The sequence below is a fragment of the Mytilus trossulus genome, chromosome 8 (assembly GCF_036588685.1).
Source record: "Mytilus trossulus isolate FHL-02 chromosome 8, PNRI_Mtr1.1.1.hap1, whole genome shotgun sequence".
Taxonomy (NCBI): Eukaryota; Metazoa; Mollusca; class Bivalvia; order Mytilida; family Mytilidae; genus Mytilus; species Mytilus trossulus.
This window is the reverse complement of record NC_086380.1, coordinates 9,181,740-9,200,642: the sequence shown is the minus strand read 5'-3', so window position 1 is coordinate 9,200,642 and position 18,903 is coordinate 9,181,740. Positions and strand designations below refer to the sequence as shown.

Below are 18,903 nucleotides of genomic sequence, written 5' to 3'. Positions count from 1 at the left end.
TGGGTAGCAGTTTATTTTTTTAATTGAATGACAGGTTCTGAATTTCATATCCATGTATATACAACTGATACATGTACATTATTAGATATTATCAGACCTGTAACAATGTTACAGAATAAACACCTCACTTTATTTAAATATTTTTTTCAAAAGGGATAAGGTACCTTTGTAGCTATTTTATTTGTTGGTTTACATTTATTTAAAAAGGAAAAGTTGGATGAGGGGCATTTGATACAATACATGTCATGCATGTTGTTAGGGGTAACCCAAATATGCAAAACTTCAAGAAATGATTTAAAACTTTGACTCTTTGATATGATTATAGATGTAATGTACATATACAAATTTATTGTACAATGTACATGTATGTAACTGGTAACTTGATATATTTTTCTTAAATATATTATTTGATCATTGTAGGTTATCCATGCTGTAGAAAAACATGTACATGTAGTTCATTACATGTACATTCTATACCTAGTTATTTCTTTAGAATAAATGCAAGTAACTGTTACTATACATTTTATTGTATTATATTATGGCATGTATGGTCTGAAATATAGCTAGTTTGGAGATGAGTGAGGTTTTGGCAATTATAAGATTATTAGGCTATACCCCATTTACAAAGTCAGGCTAAATCATTGTAAATCATATACATGTACATGAACATTTTAGTCACATTTTGCCAATTTACCTTTTTTTGTGTGTGATCATGGTGCTGGTCAACTTCCACAAAGTTTTAAGAGGTACATGTAGTTACTAGTACTTGTTTTGAGATGAAACATAGAAAATGGAGGGGTTGCATGGGTAATGATTTACAGTGTATAAAACATTTGAATGTTTTAGTTCACTGTAGGTAACAATAAGTTACATCATTATTATTAGACATTTTACTGCACTCATATCATTTGAACTCATTATCTCAATATAAATCTATCCTCCATAAAAAAAGAATATTTAAACTAAATTAAGTTAGTATTACTATTACTTACTATTACTCCATGGTCTAGGGATCTTTCTGTTTTGGTCATGCCTGGATACTCCTGTTATTGTTCTCCCTTTTCACAGTGGATAGAGGGTATATACACCATGAACACTGTTTTCTCTGATTTATTCCAATAAACAGGACACTGTGCCACACAGTCAAAAGACAGTCAAGTGAAAAGCCACACATACAAAAATGTCCTTAGACGTTATCAAGTTATGTCATGCTTCATTGCTTGCTCATGCAGTCATGGACATTAACAATGCTATTGTCTATGTACTCTTGGTACTTCTATACAATGTATGAGTTGCAGTCTTATTGTCTGACTAGCTGATCTTCGTTGGGATGTCTTTGATCATGATACAGTCCTGATAAATGGCTTGCGCCTACGTTTTTTTCGCTAATAGGTGGCGTATTGTTCCATCAGTTATACTTTCGGAACTCCTCGTGACCTATCAAAAAAGCGCCATATTGTTGTCAACGTAAACACCGCGAATTTTAAAGATTAAAGAAGATGCCACAGTATTGTAGTGTTCCTGGATGTACGAATTCTGGTGGTCACAAGTTTCCTGAAGAAAGAGAATTGCAACTTAGATGGAGAGTGGCTATTAAAAGAAGAGGCTCTACCACAAAAGGTCTCTGGAAGCCAGGAAAACATGACGTTGTTTGTGCCGCCCATTTCAAGGAGGCTGACTACAGAGTTTCTGGACTATTAGGTTAGATAACTTTCAATGATGAATAACATTAATATTTATTGATTTTTTTTAAAGTGTAGTGATACTTCCAAGAACAAGTCATATACCTTTCACAAGTGGATGTCAATTTTAAGCGCAGATAATGGCAAATATAATATGATTATGAATATAAATCAGTTTTTAAGTGCACTTTGGCAGCACATTTTCCTGGTTTATTTGTTAAAATATGTATCAATTATATATTTTATCATGTTTATTGTACTGTAGCAACAGGTTTTTGTATTTTTTTAGAAGCTTGGGCTTGTTTGCTTGTTTGAAGAACCACTACACATATATATATTCATTGTTCATCATGTTTATAAACCAATTTCTACAAATGCAATTTTGTGTCAAATGAGTTTTTTCATTCAACTAGTCTTTTTTTTTTGGTTAAAAGGACAGTATTAAATTACCTTTCTATAAATTGGGCCTTTAAGGACATAGTCACATACATTTTTACATGTACCTATAGTACTAGGTGTCAGCTTTTCAAACCTCCCAAATATAGCTTTGTTTAGCTGATTAGACATTTGTCTACATGTATCTATTTCAGATGGGTCTTCATACATTTCATCCTACACTTTGCAGTCAAATTTAATAACATACAATATATTGAATGACAATTGTTTTTCTAGCAACAAACTATTCATAGCTGCATGTGGCTTCCACTATATAAAAAAACTATCCACAAAAGACCAAAATGACACAAACATTAACAACTATAGGTCACTGTACTACTACTATACACCGTATAACCTGGATATTTTACTTTTAAAAGTTTTAAGAATGTAAGAATGAACATTTAAAAATGTAGATAAGATAAATGACACAATCTTGTATTTTAACTATTTGTTTAAGTTATGCAAATACGTTGCCAAATGTTTACCTTTGGTTACAATATCATTGATTCATATATATTACAAATGTATTATATGACTTGTATCTGACATGGACATCATCACATTCTTGAGTATCATTGACACATCTTACAAGAAGACACCCCATACCATATAGTTGGTTATTAACCCTTTCCTCCATTGAAATTTTTTTTTTGCATACTTGATTCGCATAGGATTTTTTTAATAAAATGCTGAACATATGCTTTGAAGCATTAAGGCATTACGAAAAACAAATATTTCATCAAATAAATTGAAGTAGGATATTCCTATGATATTCCTTTTCATATTGGATACAAATTTTATTAATTCAACTGCAAACACTTTGTAGTCAAAGTGTTTCAACTGAGGTACTACACAGGCGTCAAAAGGAGTCATTATGGAGTAAGGGGGGTGGCGTCAAAAGGCGTCATTATGGAGGAAAGGGTTAAATATCACACATGAATAAATGTGAAGCAATTCAAACAAGAAATTAACATAAAATTAGAAGTTGTATGATCTTGTATGCTTGTCAGTGAGACAACTGTCCAGAGGTGGATTTAGAGGCCTTCCAGGGGGCCTGCCCTCCTATTCTAGCAAAAATTTCGTTGATTATATAGAAAATCATTGAAGCATGGCCATAGCAGCCCCCTCTTAGACAGTCAGTGGGCCTTCACTTATGAATAATTCTGGATTCACAACTGCTGTCTACTAGCAACTTCAAATGAAGTGGACGCAGGCAATTAGAGGCAACTTTTTGCCTTTAACAATGAGAAAAACTCACACCAATATATAGCTGACTATAAAAAGCCTTGATATGAAAATAAGAAACAGTAATTTGTTTTACCTCTTAGATCTGCCTTATTGAGCAACTTGTGCTAATATTGATAACACTAACAGTATTCTGTTTTACTCTCAAACGAATTTTGAAGGAGCACATCATTATTCCTATACATCCTTTTTGTAATTTGGCATATTTTTTCCATGGTCAAATTCTTTCAGACTCAGACTCAAATTCATTTCATTTTATCATTACTAGTGAAATTCTGTTATTTTTGCATGATATTTGCTTTGTTTGCTTTGTGTTTTTTGTTTGTTTTTACAGAAAACCTAGATGCACATTAATTTTGAAAGGGACCATTGATCTGACCAACAAACAGTCTAATGTCTGGAATCAGGAATTCAGTACTGTTGAAATGTATAATTTTATGGAATAAGCTTTGATTTTCAGTGCTGTTGTAATTAAAAAATTCTAAAACCAGGTTAAAAGGCAGAATAAAAAACAAATTCATCTCAGATTCATTATGCAACATCTGCATTTGACATGTACAAATGTATTTATATTAATAACTATATATTTACCGCATACAGGTACATTAAAAATAACCACATAAATAAATAATGAACAACAAATAAATATTTTGTGTAAAAAGGGCAATAACTCATTCATTAGACAGATGGTACAATCTAAAATAATAAGTTCAAGTTGAATAATTATATTGTATCAGAAAAAAATGTATTAAAGTGGTACTCAACACTTTCACTAAATTTAATTTGGCTTGTTTAATTTTCATAAAATTTGAACACAGTATTTACTTTAACCCTTGAACAAAAATTTGAAAATTTTGAACCATTCCTTTTGTCAGAAAAATTACAGTGGTTATATAGCAATTGGACAAACACCAATTTTTATGATTGAAAAGCTTAATATTCCCTTTACAACACAAGGTAATTATAAAGTTAATTTGACTTTACAGAGTTATCTCCCTGTAGTGTTAGGTACCACCTTAATATAGTGAAATCAAGTTATAATTATATTACATTTTGTTAAGGAACTTTATTGCAATCAATCATTAATATTTGAAAGAAATGCTGCATCTTTGTTTACTAACTTTTCGTCAAAATTTTTTTATTGATGCAGTTTAGGTGGTCAAGCATTTGATAGTTTGATACCAATTAAATTGAAAACTTCAAAATTGGTATTTGCTGCTACACAGCTAAGCACACAACTTTTAGGGATAAAAGTGAAGACTCTTGAATCATATCAATTTGTCTGGGAGTGGGAGAGTTGACATGACTTTTTGAAATAGTTTATTAAAAAATATCTGCCAAGCAAAAAGCTTGATATAAGCATGTAATATTTGCCACTAAACATAAACCATTCATTTAATTTTTAAATTTGTTATAAAAAAAGATATGACTTGAAAATTCACAAGGACAATTAAAAAACATCTTTGGTTTCAGTATTCTTTTTCTTAACCTATTTTATAGGAATACCTTATGTTTCAAGGGATAGGGGGAGTTGCTATATTTTGTCAAATTTCTAGAAAATGATTTAAACACATTATTATTACATGTATCACAATAACAGGTTTAAGGCCAGATATAAGCTATAATGTTCACCACTAAATATAAACACTATAAAAAAGAAGATGTGGTATGATTGCCAATGAGACAACTATCCACAGAAGACCAAAATGACACAAACATTAACAACTAAAGGTCACCGTACTGCCTTCAACAATGAGCAAAGCCCATACTGCATAGTCAGCTATAAAAGTCTATCTCTAGTTTTAAAATTTGTTATATAGAAAGAGAGTTGATGTAAATATATTGTCATTTATTGTTATAGCCTGTTTAATGTTTTTTCTTTCATTTTGATTGAAGTAACAAAAATGCCCTTTTTTTTAGGGTCACGTAAGCGGCTTCTTCCAGATGCTGTCCCTTCATTGTTCTTGTTTAGGGAAAGCTCTACACCCAGATCAACCAAATACAGTAGACGAGATGATGTGGACTTAAGGGTGGTCAATAATGTACAGCTTGAAGTTGAGGTTGGTAACGAGGCGGAGGTCAAAGAAGAATCTGATGACTTAGATGGTATTGAGCCTATGCAACATGAAATGGGAGTACACTGTACCTTACTTGGAAGATTTGGTATTGATAATTTGGAGAATGATTCAAAACGTGTCCAATATTATACATCATTCAGGGACTACGAGCATTTTATGTTGTTTTTCAATTGTTTAGGCCCAGCTGTAAATGAGTTAAATTACCAATGTCTGTCTTTGACACCAAAAGATCAACTGTTTATGTGTTTACTGAAGTTACGTCAGAACAAAGAAGATATAGAATTAAGTTTTTTATTTGAAGTGTCTGAGTCAACTGTGTCAAAGATTGTCATAACTTGGATTAATTTCTTGTACTTTCAATTAAAAGAGATAAACATTTGGCCATCTAGAGATATTGTCACTGATTATATGCCAGATGATTTTAAGAACAAATTTGCAACTACCCGGGTGATTTTAGATGCTACTGAAACCCCTATACAGAAGCCATCACATGTTGATGCACAAAGTGTGACATGGTCTAGCTACAAACATAAAAACACAATTAAAACCATGATAGGTTGCACACCAAGAGGCACAGTATCATATGTAAGTGATGCTTATGGGGGTTCAGCAAGTGACCGTCAGATCATTGAAAAGTCTGAATTGCTTCAGCTAAATTTGAATTTATTTGAACCGAAAGATAGCATAATGGCAGACAGAGGAATAATGGTTCAGGATTTATTTGCAGCACAAGATGTGAAAGTGAACACTCCCACTATGCTTAAAGGAAAAAGTCAGTTGGAACCTGAGGAAGTTGTAAGGGACAGGAGAGTAGCATCCAAAAGAATTCACATTGAGCGAGTTATTGGATTAGCCAAAACATTTAAGATCTTGAAAAATGAACTGCCATCAGGCAAACTTATACTTGGGTCTAGAATTGTTTTTGTGTGTTTTTCTATTGCAAATTTCAGAAAGTGTATTGTGAATGAAAATGCATAAGAATATATATATTTGACAAAATTACTCAAAACCAGATGAACTGTAAATGCTTGTTTATGTAAATGTTGTTTGCTTATTTATAAATTACACTTTATCAGTTTCATGTGTCTAAAGTGATTCTTTGGCTTTTAATGGCAGAATTGATCCAAAATATTTAAAAGGCTTTGAAAAAAAGTAAGGCAATTACTTTTAATATCAGATTTACTGAAGCATTTTCAATCATAACATGCTTTTTAAAATTTGCCAAAATAATAACATTATTTGATTGTCTTTCAAAATTTTGAAGATAGTTTGAAACCCACATAATTTTTTGGTTACTTTTAAAGCATGTTAATTATTTAAAAAATGAGATTTATAAGTTTATTTTACATGTACCTACATAAATTATTTATTGACTTGCAAAATTTGAAAGAATAAGATTGATTTTCAAATTGATATTCTTCTCTTGTTATTAATTATGTTACTTGACAAACATTGAATTAATCATGTTTCCCAAATTTTGGCACATTCTGATTTTGCACCCAATAAATGGATCAAACATTGTATGCATGGTATTGTATACTAGAGTAGATTTTATTCCATGTAATTTCATTTTAGATATACATGTACATGTACAAAATTTTTAAAGAAAAAAACAAGTTTTTGGTTTATTCATTCTTGTCATGGTTAAATTGGTTCAAATTTTTATGTTTAAAATTGTTTAATTTCATTAAGAATGTTAAATTTATGATACATGTTTGAAAGCCATATGGCATGCATGGAATGTATAAAAATATTAAATTATTTGGAACTATCGACATTTGAAAAATTCTTAATGAATCCATTTTTTTTTTTATTAAATACCAAAGATGCAGCAGTTATCTAATCTAAAAGTACAATTAATGTTTTTAGAATACCAAAAAACATGGGAATGTTTGAACTTTGAGAGTTATAACAAAGATGCCAAATATGGTCTGAAGTATTTCTCATAAAACATGGATAATTTTGGAACTAATGAGTTAAGGCAGAAATTTTCGTCATAATCGACTACTTGCACAAACAGATCTACAAAAGTATACACAATGAAATAGCAGTATTTTCTTTTTGCAATAAACAGTTGACCTTGAATTTGTGCATAATAGGTGCTTATCTCCTTTAAAGCTATTTCCCCAGATTTATTTCTGTATAGGAATGGAAAACATTTTCCTGGCAATATTTTATCGTTTCTTCCATTGTATGGACATTTAACTTCTATTAAAAAATCACCATCAACAATGCCATCAGGTGAAGCCCCTAAAAATGGGAAATCTGGTCTAACAAACAGACCTGAGGGCCTACATTTTACACCTTTTTGTGCCTCAAATTTGCAAATAGCTTTAGATTCAAATTGTTTTCCATGTAACAAACACTTTCTAACTATTTTATGGGTATTAATTAAAGTTTTGCATAGTTTGTTTTTGTTTCTTCTACAAGTCATTCTGGTAATTTCCCCAAATCTTGACGCAGTCAATCTCCATTTTCTATGCCTGAACCACTCATTGCATTTACTTTGCTTCCTCGTACATTTCTCTATTGCCTTGCAGTCATTCTCAGTAACCTTCAACAAAATGAATTAATTTGGTTTTGTTATTTTTTTTAACCTTTATTCAGAGTAGAAACACATAGATATCCATTGCTAGTTATAGAAATTTACAAATACATGTCTTTGGTTCATGATCAAGTCTAAATTTGAGGATGAAGAGGTAACAATTGTATACCCGAGTTCTGTTACGGTATTCAATGCAAGTCAATAAAAAAAGTTTGCAAGAGAGCAAAAAAAAAACCCAACAAAATAACACATAGAATTCATAGTCTGTGAATACCAAATACAAAGGTTAATTGTGTTAAATAAAACAAAAGATCTCATGAATATCAAAACAAATTGTTTGAAAAACAAAGGATATGGGAAATATCAGTAAATTCACAGCCAAGCAAAGGAACAGTGCTTTTCATTGCTGTTCTTCATCTCAAAGTGACAAGAAAAATGTTTCTCATGATGTGATCAGAAGTTCTTACTACATGTATGCATGAATCCTGTGTCATGTGACTAGTTATAAAATATGTGTGTAAAAATATATACATTTTTCTTTAAAGATCATAATACATAATACCAGGAGAAATAATTACAAGTTATCCCAGCTTAAAATTTCTTGAATAAATATCTTGATGGCAAGCCTAGTCTCATTGGTTGTTCATCATCATCATATATTTTTGTAATCCATTCTTAGTCTAGTAGTTTTGGGGCCATTTATAGCTTGTTGTTTGGTGTGAGCCAAGGCTCTGTGTTGAAGGCCGTACATTTACCTATAATGGTTTACTTTTATTAATTGTTATTTGGATGGAAAATTGTCTCATTGGCACTCATACCACATCTTCCTACATCTATTAGACTCACCTTAAGGGCATTATCTATCCAATACTCAGCAAATGGCTTTTCAAGATAGTCATGGTCATGAACTGCATTTTGAAGATCTGCTTTTGAATATATATAGCGTAAGGATATATCCATGGAAGATGTTGAGCAAAAATTAATTAAGGAATTTCTGACATGATCATTGTACCCCTTCAAATTCTGGAACTTTGCTGGTCGTGGATCATCCAGAATACTATCTAAATGTTTCCTTTTAGATGGAATATTTTGTGTCTTTACTGGTGATCCTGGAAAATACATATGTTGCTTTTAAATAATAAAAAAAAAGGTTCCCGTATGACATAATTTTGCAGGATATGTCGATGTATTGCAATTATACTGACGGTGTCATGTCACCTTGATCTAATAAAAATATTTTGTATCAAGTTTTTTCCAATTTGGCAAAATGTGGCAATGCAAATTTTTCATTCTTAATCATTTTCTGCCTATTACTCAAGTATGTAATCGTGTCAGTTTCAATTTACTTAGCAGTTACAGAGAAAATGTTTTGACTTCGACCTCATTTCATGGATCAGTGAACAAGGTTTAGTTTTAATGGTCAAGTCCATATCTCAGATACTATAAGCAATAGGTCTAGTATATTAGGTGTATGGAAGGACTGCAAGGTGTACATGTCCAACTGGCAGATATCATCTGACCTTGACCTCATTTTCATGGTTCAGTTGTCAAAGTTAAGGTTTTGAGTTTTGGTCTTTTTATCTATATGTCCACTATATTTGGTGTATGGAAATATTTTATGATCTATATGACAGTCACGCAGGTTTTTTTTTACCTTGACCTTGTCTTCACGGTTCATTGCTCAGGGTTAAGTTTTTGTGTTTTATTTTTCTTACATGTAAACTATAAGCAAATGGTCAACTGTATTTGCTGTATGGAAGCATTTTTAGCTGTACATGTCTGCCTGGCATGTTTTATCTGACCTTGACCTTATTTTCATGGTTCATATGTGACAGTTGTAGTTAAGCTTTATATTTAGGTGTATCAACATAATGTCAATGATAAGTAAAGAAGGCGAGACATTTCAGTGTGTGTAATCTTGATCTAGAGTTTTGAACTACTTTACAATACCATTGTAGAAAGCTTTAGGTTTGTGAAAAGTCTGGAGGTTTTCTGTGCAGCACTTTTCCACCTGTACGTCTCCTGTTTGAATAAAATGCATCAACATCATCATGACAGCAGCAATATGTTTGCATGTACCATGTGGTCCTTTTCCTGCTGGGCATTCACAGTGAGAATTTAATGGTTCCCCAGTACATCTATCAATTTTAATTTTATAGTTGTATGTAACCTACAGGTAGAAGGAATTGTATTACTTTCACAATAGTATCAACCTTTAAAAGCATGCATTCATAAAATTTAAGAAAGCCTTGTCATATGTGTTTTTCATATCTTATTTGTTATAAATGAGGTCCCTATTTTTATGATTTGAATTATTAATTTTTCACATATTTAATGTGGAATTTTATCATTGTTGAAGGTCCTTTATAAAAGTCATATGATATATCCACTACATACATGTATGAAATTGAACTCTGTTGGATATGTCTCATTGTGGAAATCATACCACACTAATTATTTTATGTCAAAAGAAGCCACTAGTACTTTGGAATGTTAGAAATGGTCAACATAGTTTATCTGGTTTGATCATGTAAACATTCATTTAATTTTTGACCACTATGACAAGGTAAATATTTAAATAATGTGCCCTACAGAAACCGTGACAACTGGTCCAATGTATGTGTTGACATAAAAATATTGAATTCAAGAAATTTTTACAGAGTTAAATGACAAATTTTATATATGGACTACATATTATTTGTTTGTATGCACTTACATGTAACAGAGACTTTCAGAATCTAGTAAAAACTGAAGGAATTAAAAAAAAAAAAAAATTTATGCAGCAAATGTGTGAGGCCCTCATGATCATGATTATATGCAGTGAAATCCCCCTAGTAGTAAAATAAATGATATTATGTGTTAATTTTCTGAATTTCTATTTAAATGGAACCTTATGTCTCATTGCTGCACCAACAATTCCACTCAAGAAAGTGTTTTGACCACTCTGATAGAAGCTGCAGGCTAAAATTCTATGTGATTCAAACATTTTTTTCCCTTTTTCCAATGCCTTGATATCCCCACTGGCCTGTCGATCTTCCGCCATCCGATATAGGAAGTATCCCTCTATTTGTTCTGTAGTAAGTTTTGGTAGCATAATTTTATGTTCAGGTCGTAACTGTTGGAATCCTGTCAAAGGCCACTGTGGCTCTAATGGTTCTGGCAAGTTAACAGGAACACCTCGGAAGTTTGCATTTCTGTCATAAGCTCTCAATCTGTAGTAAAAATAAAATATGGTACTGCATTTAAAAATTTAAAATATAGTTTTTTCATGTTTAATATCATTCATATTGGTAGGAAAACAACTGGCTTCTCTGTTGCAATCAATACGTCTCATTTCATACATATCATAAAATATAAGAATACACTTACTTTTGTTTGAACATTGACCAGAGATCACCATTTTCATACTTATCTTTTTCCCAACTTGGACAGTAAATGTGATGAAAATGAAATTGAAACAAGAGAGGAAGTCCAAGATGTTATATTGAAATCAACATACTAGCACTTCCCCTAACTGTGACAAATCAAATTAATTCCAACAACAACAGGAAGCATGCCAACTGGAAACTGAAAAAAAAATGAAATGAAATGAACTATAAATTGTAAAAAATAGGTACTAAATCCATTGCAATAAATACGACTCTTTATTATGCTTCAGACACTTTAGGTTCTCCAAACTTTACTAGACTAGAGTTAATGTTACATTTGTCCTTACATATTGTGTGATAGAGGATGAAGATGATTAAAATTCTCTCGTGCCGCAGAAAATTACAGATCATAAATTTATGTTAACATTTTTTATCTCTTCAATTTATATGACATTTATAAAGGATATTAAAATGAAGCTTGTGACTGTTAATACATGTAGCTTAATTGTTGTTTTACGGCTGACCACATTCAATTTTATCAAGGAAGGTCTGAGGTTTGTTTAAAGTATTTTTTTATTTACACATTTATACTGTTGTGAAAACATGACAACACAAACAATCAGGTTCAGGTTTCAATCTTTGCCATTATTTAGATTATTTAGATTACACATTATCACTAGTATCAGTATCCCTACATAAAATTAAGAATGGATACAGGGAATGTATAGTAGAGTCTAATTATATTATTTATTCTGGCTAGTGAAATGAGCTATTACTCATTAGTACACCAAATGTTTTATAATGAGTTATAAACAATAGCGACATAAAATTACCAAAGTGATTGAAATTACAGAGAGATTATAGTGTCAAGTTGACACTTCTAAAGACTAGAATTAAGTTAAATTTGGTAAATTTCAATACATTATTCAGTGGTTCCCAAAGGATCAAAACAGAATAAATAACAGTATGGTGGACCCCCTAAGGCCCTTTGATAGATGACAACAGCCACATCAGAATCAAAACTGAAAGTGACAAGATTAGATACAGGTCTACAAATTTAAATTATATCCCCTTTTTAATCTTTTAAACACGGTATTTCATGATAAAACCCTACGTAAGGCCATTAAGTACAGATGAAATGCGGTTATTGGGATTATTACAGTATCGTGTATGGGTATTAAATTATTTAGATAACAAGATTCGGGAGATATTGCCATTATTGGCGAGTGATTCAATGATCAGATCATGATTGATTATGACCTTGGTGCCAATCCAGTTTTATCCATAGCTTAAAACAGAACAAAACTGAAACAAATAACCTGTAAATCAATAAAAAGATATAAAATGGATTATCAACCTCTCAATTAAGTCTGTTTTTCTGCCGGTAGTAGTGGCACCACGACGTGAAAGCTCATTTTTTAGCTTCGGTATGGGCCACAGAACGTAAACATCCGCCATATTGGATTTTCTGTAACTGATAGTACAGTTGCGCCACCTGTCGTTAAGGTCGGCGGGTGAAAGCCATTAAATAATAACCACTCTGTATTTTCATAAAAAGATAGAAAATGGTACAGCTATGTTTAATTCAATTAAAATAACGACGTTAGATGTTTTTTAAGTCACATGGCAACCGTTGTTATATAAGAGAAAGTAATGTTTCTTCAAAGGAGTTATCTCCCTTAGACCATTTTGAATAAAAAAGAAATCAAATTTACTCAAAATCAGTACTAGGCTACATATTTTATTTTTTGATATTTTTTTAAGAAAATTATTCTCTTTAGGTTGCATATAAACATTTTCCTTAAAACATCCGGTCTTAGGAGAAAATAGTGAAATTCTTATACTGCAATAAGTGGGGAAAGTTCATATTTGTCCAATATTCAATAAAGCACCAAGAAAAATATACTGTGTTCAATGGTTTCATATTACAAATTTAGCTCTTACTTCACAATATCTTTCAACACAAAAAGTATTGTGGATTTCTGTGATACAGTGTGTATCACTATTTCATCATTTTGCATGATTCTTAGCCAGACTGCTACTTAATAAGTCGTTTTGAATGTTTTGTAAGCTTTGGAGGTGAATGTTGACATTTTTGTGCTTTGTAAAGAATTTTACCATATAAGATTGGATGTGAAATACCTGAATGTATAGGATGTATGCATGTTGATTAAAACTTACGAGTGATAATATAAATGTGTTCAGTTAACTTAAGTTTACTTAAGGTGGTACCTAAAACTACAGGGAGATAACTCTGTAAAGTCAGCCTAACTATTTAATTACGTTGCGTTGTTAAGGGAAGATCTAGCTTCTCAATGATAAAAATAAGTGTTTGTCAAACTGCTATATAACTTTTGTAATTTTTCCGATAAAATAGTTGGGTCAATTTTATTTTTAGATTTTTATATTTTTGTCAAAGGGTCAAAGTTAATACTTTGTAAAAACATTAAGGAAAATTAAACGAGCCAAATTAGTTTTGGTACCACTTTAAGTTTTTGATCTTTCATATTTATGATTTGGAGCGCCAGTCTTTTATTCTTTTTTGGACAGAGAATGGTTGTATTTTATAAGTGATATTTCTATGTTAATATTTTGAAGTGGATCATCACTATATATATTTCCTCACATTGATTGTACTTTTCCAAAATGTAGATTTTACCATCATGATTCTTTTTTGTCACATGTATGATATAAAAGCATGGTAAGAGAAACCGTATTTTTTTTTCAACAACTTGTTCTGACAAATAAGCCACTTGACAGATCTTCAATAGAAAAAAAAAATTTCAAGGAAAGGAAAAACTATACGATATAACTTTAAAATAAATATGAGAAGATAGGTTTTATAATATGTTTAAAATTAAAATAAAATTGAAAAAAAGTTGTGTCATCGAGCATGTTTTCTAGCTACAATAATTCTTTTAAAACACTTCCTTATAAAATATGTACTAAAAGAGTGATATCCCCTTATATGGCTTAGTTCAAAACTTGAATCAAATAACAAAATAATATTTGGAACTTGTTAAACAGTATTTATAATGCAATAAATATTGCTGTTTTTTTAAAACTGTCTCAAAATTGCAGATGTATGCCATTAACATGAATAACTAATAGGTCGAGTGTATACTGCTGTGTTACAATACAAAATGGCGCTTTACAATTGATATATTTAATTGAAAGTGCTACTCACAGCACATCAAGAATGGTGAACAAATTAGTTTATAAACCTCACATAATGTTCACGTACTTGTGTAATTCATGAACGTATTGCCTTTTATATTTATATCTAATTATAATTAGTTATATATTTTTTGAAGTGCACTATATAAAAAATATATATATTTGACTGACAACATCAGTTTAATTTATTTGAATTAACAACGAATGATTATACGAATATATGTTGATGGTCTATTTTACCTTTAGCCTAAACTGAAAGAAAAGTGACAGATATTTTTTAAAACCACGTAAATTGTAGCACAATTGATAACAATTGGTTAACACTGGTTCATGTGGTTACATTCAAAATTTGCATGACCATTATGCTCAAATTAACAATATTGCAGTTCCCCATGGCCAACTACAAAATTTTTGTTATTTTGTAATGTTTTCATACCAATAACATGCGAACCTGTAAAAAGCTTTCATTTAATTGCACAAATATACAGTAAGTTATTCATTTACCTTTGATTTGGTTTACTCATAATTATGCTTAATCAATGTCTTATCAGATGATATGTTTGATTAATGTATGTTGAAAAACAAAATTCAGAGATATTAGAAAGTATCAATGTTTCTTGAGACATAGCGTAGAATTATACATTGAGTTTTTTTTAAACTAATGTATTATTATTGGTGATAAGTTGACTTCATTTGTTGTGGTTTTGGTTAATTTGTAATATAGTTGTTTCGTTTACATAAATTGTCTACTTCATCTATGTATTACAGTTCTATAGATTATATAAAACGAACTAAACATTTAAAATTGTGTAATACTTACTATCACATTTAAATTTGACTTGTAAGCGTCTTGGTGGAGGTTTGCAATTTTTATTTGACAAAATTTCGACTGGAAGTGTACAATTATTTTGTCCTAGACAATGTTCGTTGAAATAATTATCTATATTGGAATGACATATGCGATTGTTGTTTGCATCCTGGCATGGAGATTCACCATATGTGATCGATTTCAAACTAAATGTGTTGTTTTCAGGACAGGATATTATCTTGAATCTTTGTTCAGAGTTTTCACATAAAGTTTCCCTTGACGGATCTACGAAAAAAAATCTTAAAATCATATAAGTATGCGTAAACGCAAACTGTTAGGTGTATTTTATTTATTTGTTTAAAATTGATATTTCAGTTCATCTACGCCGAATTTGTATTATTTTTCTATCGGTGGGTAGCGTGCGTTTGCGTTTCTTTTAAATATTTTTTCGTAAGAGTCTTCTGCCAGTCGATATTTCAAATTACATATATTTTTTTATCTTTAATAGAACAGTGTTTAAGCATATTGGTTTTAATGCTCTGATGCGATACGTGTACTACCCTTGAAGTTTTTATTTATCATTTTATTATTTTTATAATGTTTGTCTTTTAAATTTCCGGAAATTACTTATTTTCTATTCTGTTCTTGTAAACCAAATAGTGTATGTAAAGTGTTATTTGAATCATTGAAAACTAAAATATGTTCTTCTTAGTTTGATATTTACACAAATGTTTAAGAACTATTCTGATTAAAATTTGTACTATTCCCGGTGGGTCCTTTTTACCATGACCTTTTCAATAATGCTCCATCTTACAAAGTCTATGTAATTCTTTTTGCTTAGAATTCCGAATAAACCTCGGTGAAAAGAGCCATCATAAACTTGTAGTGAGGTGAGGGTTTTTTGCTTAGTCTTTATGGCCTTAAGGTGATACCCAACACTTGCAGTAAAATTAAGTTTTGTCAAAGTGCTTACTTCGACCCTTTAACAAAAATAGAAAAAAATTAAGAAAATTAAAGAAGCTTAAAATTCCTTTAACAGCACAACGTAATTAAAACATTTAGCTGATTTCAAATAGTTATTTCTCTGTAGTGTTAGGTACCACCTAATTAATTGATGAAGAAGTGAAAAACAATCGCTGTCCCTTTGCTTATTGTGTTTTTTGCTGCACATGTAGAACAGGTCGTCTTAAACAGTGCCACAGTTCATTAAAATTTACGAATGCATACTTGTAAGACGAAAATAATATCAATACGCATCGATTATCACTTGTATGAACGAACCACATTAGACATGTTAGAATTGAAAGTAAATCACGCTGTATCATGTACTATATATACACATGAAAAAAAGTATTGCAACACCAAATTGAAATTAAAATTTGAAAAAACACTCTTTATTTTTTGGTGATTAAATTGGGTAAAATAGAACTAGTTAAACATTATTTAAGTATCATCTAAGTTTAATCAATAATTATCGATTCGATAAGTTTTTATCTGCACATGCAGCTACTGTACTCGTAAAAAGCAAAACATATGTTTTTATCCTCATTGTTTTCAACACTTTAAATAGCAATTTTTTTAAAGTTATGTGATTGACACCTTGTAATGGGCCCTAGACAACTCTTAACTTAACTTTGGATCAGCATGAGAGAAGCAGGGATGTCACTGTAACAACCGCACGTATTGCTGATCATCATCATTCCTCTATAAGTCGTTTTGAGAATAACAATGGTGCAATAAAAGATCTTCCGAGTTAAAGAAGATCCCCGTTATCATTTGCTTGGGAAAATCAAGCATAATGAAGGTTGGTCAGAAGGAAACTCATTGCATACAATACAATCATAAAAAGAAAGTGGTGGGTATACCGGAGCATTTAAAAAAGAACTGTTCAAGATCGACTCATCGCTATTGGTTATCGGGCGATAAGACCATTTCGGCGACCTTTGAATACGAACAGACACACAGTTTTCTATATCCAATGTAGCATGTGTACTGCAGATCTCGCCAAAGTTGGAAATTAGCATCGTGGAGGAAGATCCATTGTTCCAATGGAATTCGGTTCATCTTCCTTGGCCAGATAGTAGCCCGGATTTGAACCATATCGAGTATATTTGGGACACTATTGGGTGGGGAGTGCGCGAAAGGACACCCCAGTTCAAACACATCATGAAATAAACTATGCCCTTCATCAGAAATGTTTGCTGCTACCCTAGCAACACTTGCAAATTAGTCGATCTATGGCAGGAATCAGAAGACGTTAAGATGCACTTATGTGTTTAAATGAAAGCTGCGCACAAGTACTAATTCTTTGGCGTAAAATGATCTAACATGATGAGCACAGTCATCTGAAGACTAATTTTGAAATTTCTGACATTGTAAAGTTCGACTACAGTAAAAGTTGTAAAATGCATTTGTTTGTACAAAGAACACTTCATTTTGTTATTAAAATTGTGGTTACACAAATATTTTTTTTCAAACATGTTTTATCGTTTGAATGCCAATGTTATCATAAACCAAGGATTTGTATAGTTAGACTAACTATACAAATCCTTGCATAAACTATGTTTCAATGATATTATACAAATATTTTATTAAATTTAATAAAAATAAGAGGCTGGTTTTTCAAGTTTAAAAAAATCAAGGTGTTGCAATACTTTTTTCTATGTGTATAAATAGACTGTAGATAGTTAGAAAGGATTTTTTTTAATAATAACTTTGTACAAAGTGTTTGAGTATATGCTAAATTAATAAACTGACACAATAATGACCATTTCATATTAACATGATTATTATGGTATTAGTTTGATTACCAATATGACTCACCTATGACTTTTGTTAAAAATAAAATTCCACATACAAAGTATATCTGTATTTTAAACATCTTGACAACATGTATATAGATAGAGTGTCAACCAGGAAGATTTAAGTATCTAGACATGTATGTGTACGGGAAGTTAAATCTTAACTATGAAACAAAAATAATTTGTCATCAATATTTTAAATAGATTAAGTTTATTACGTGTAACTATGCTGCTATGTGAGTGTACATTTATTTTACAATTCCAACAAATTCCAACTTTAGAAAATTTTAATAAACAACGTAAACTATTGAAATGAAGACATTTGCAAGGGATACATTATTGTAATAATCATAACAACATCACAGAAAGGCAATGCCTTTGTTTCTTCTATTATATTTTATTGATTTATGATGGCATTTTTGTTTGAATAGTTTTATATTTCTCGTTTCAGGGCTTTTTATAGACAACCATGATATATGGATTTTGCTCATTGTTGAAGGTCGTACAGTTACTTATCTAGAAAATGGAATGACTCCATTATCCATAGTTGAATATCTCAATAATTAGAAAATACAGAACCACCCATTATTTCTTATTATCATATATAAAAAACCAAGAAGTTTGATTTATAATTAAACGTCATTTACATCAGACGTCAATATAGTCCGGCTGATTGGTTAAAAAATTGCTCAAATAATGCGGAAAGCAGCAATTTCTGCATGATGGTACATTTTTGTGTACTGAGCAATATTAGCTATAGA

General features: G+C 30.9%; 3 protein-coding genes across 4 annotated transcripts in view; 1 reads left to right on the top strand and 2 right to left on the bottom strand.

Moving 5' to 3' along the window:
- LOC134728251 (uncharacterized) overlaps positions 1–18,288 on the bottom strand; it is a 35,868-nt gene extending 17,580 nt beyond the window's left edge. The window contains exons 1-2 of the mRNA XM_063592793.1: positions 18,165–18,288; positions 15,354–15,626 (exon numbers count right to left, since the gene is read on the bottom strand). Of these exons, the coding sequence (XP_063448863.1) occupies positions 15,354–15,626; positions 18,165–18,222 (331 nt within the window). The 5' untranslated portion in view covers positions 18,223–18,288. The remainder of the gene's footprint in view (positions 1–15,353; positions 15,627–18,164) is intronic.
- On the top strand, positions 1,365–7,669 carry LOC134728250 (uncharacterized). Of its 2 annotated transcripts, none has more exons than XM_063592791.1 (2): positions 1,365–1,701; positions 5,286–7,669. In XM_063592791.1, the coding sequence occupies exons 1-2, from the start codon at positions 1,500–1,502 to the stop codon at positions 6,419–6,421; spliced, it is 1,338 nt and encodes a 445-aa protein (XP_063448861.1). In that variant the 5' UTR covers positions 1,365–1,499; the 3' UTR covers positions 6,422–7,669. The 2 variants fall into 2 exon arrangements, with proteins under 2 accessions (XP_063448861.1, XP_063448862.1); XM_063592792.1 differs by lacking the exon at positions 1,365–1,701 and adding an exon at positions 3,049–3,792.
- LOC134681460 (uncharacterized) lies at positions 7,350–12,820 on the bottom strand. Its single transcript, XM_063541096.1, has 5 exons — positions 12,714–12,820; positions 10,879–11,200; positions 9,939–10,158; positions 8,835–9,097; positions 7,350–7,997 (listed from the first exon to the last, which is right to left on the bottom strand). The coding sequence occupies exons 1-5, from the start codon at positions 12,812–12,814 to the stop codon at positions 7,350–7,352; spliced, it is 1,554 nt and encodes a 517-aa protein (XP_063397166.1). The 5' UTR covers positions 12,815–12,820.
- Positions 18,289–18,903: the final 615 nt, after the last annotated feature.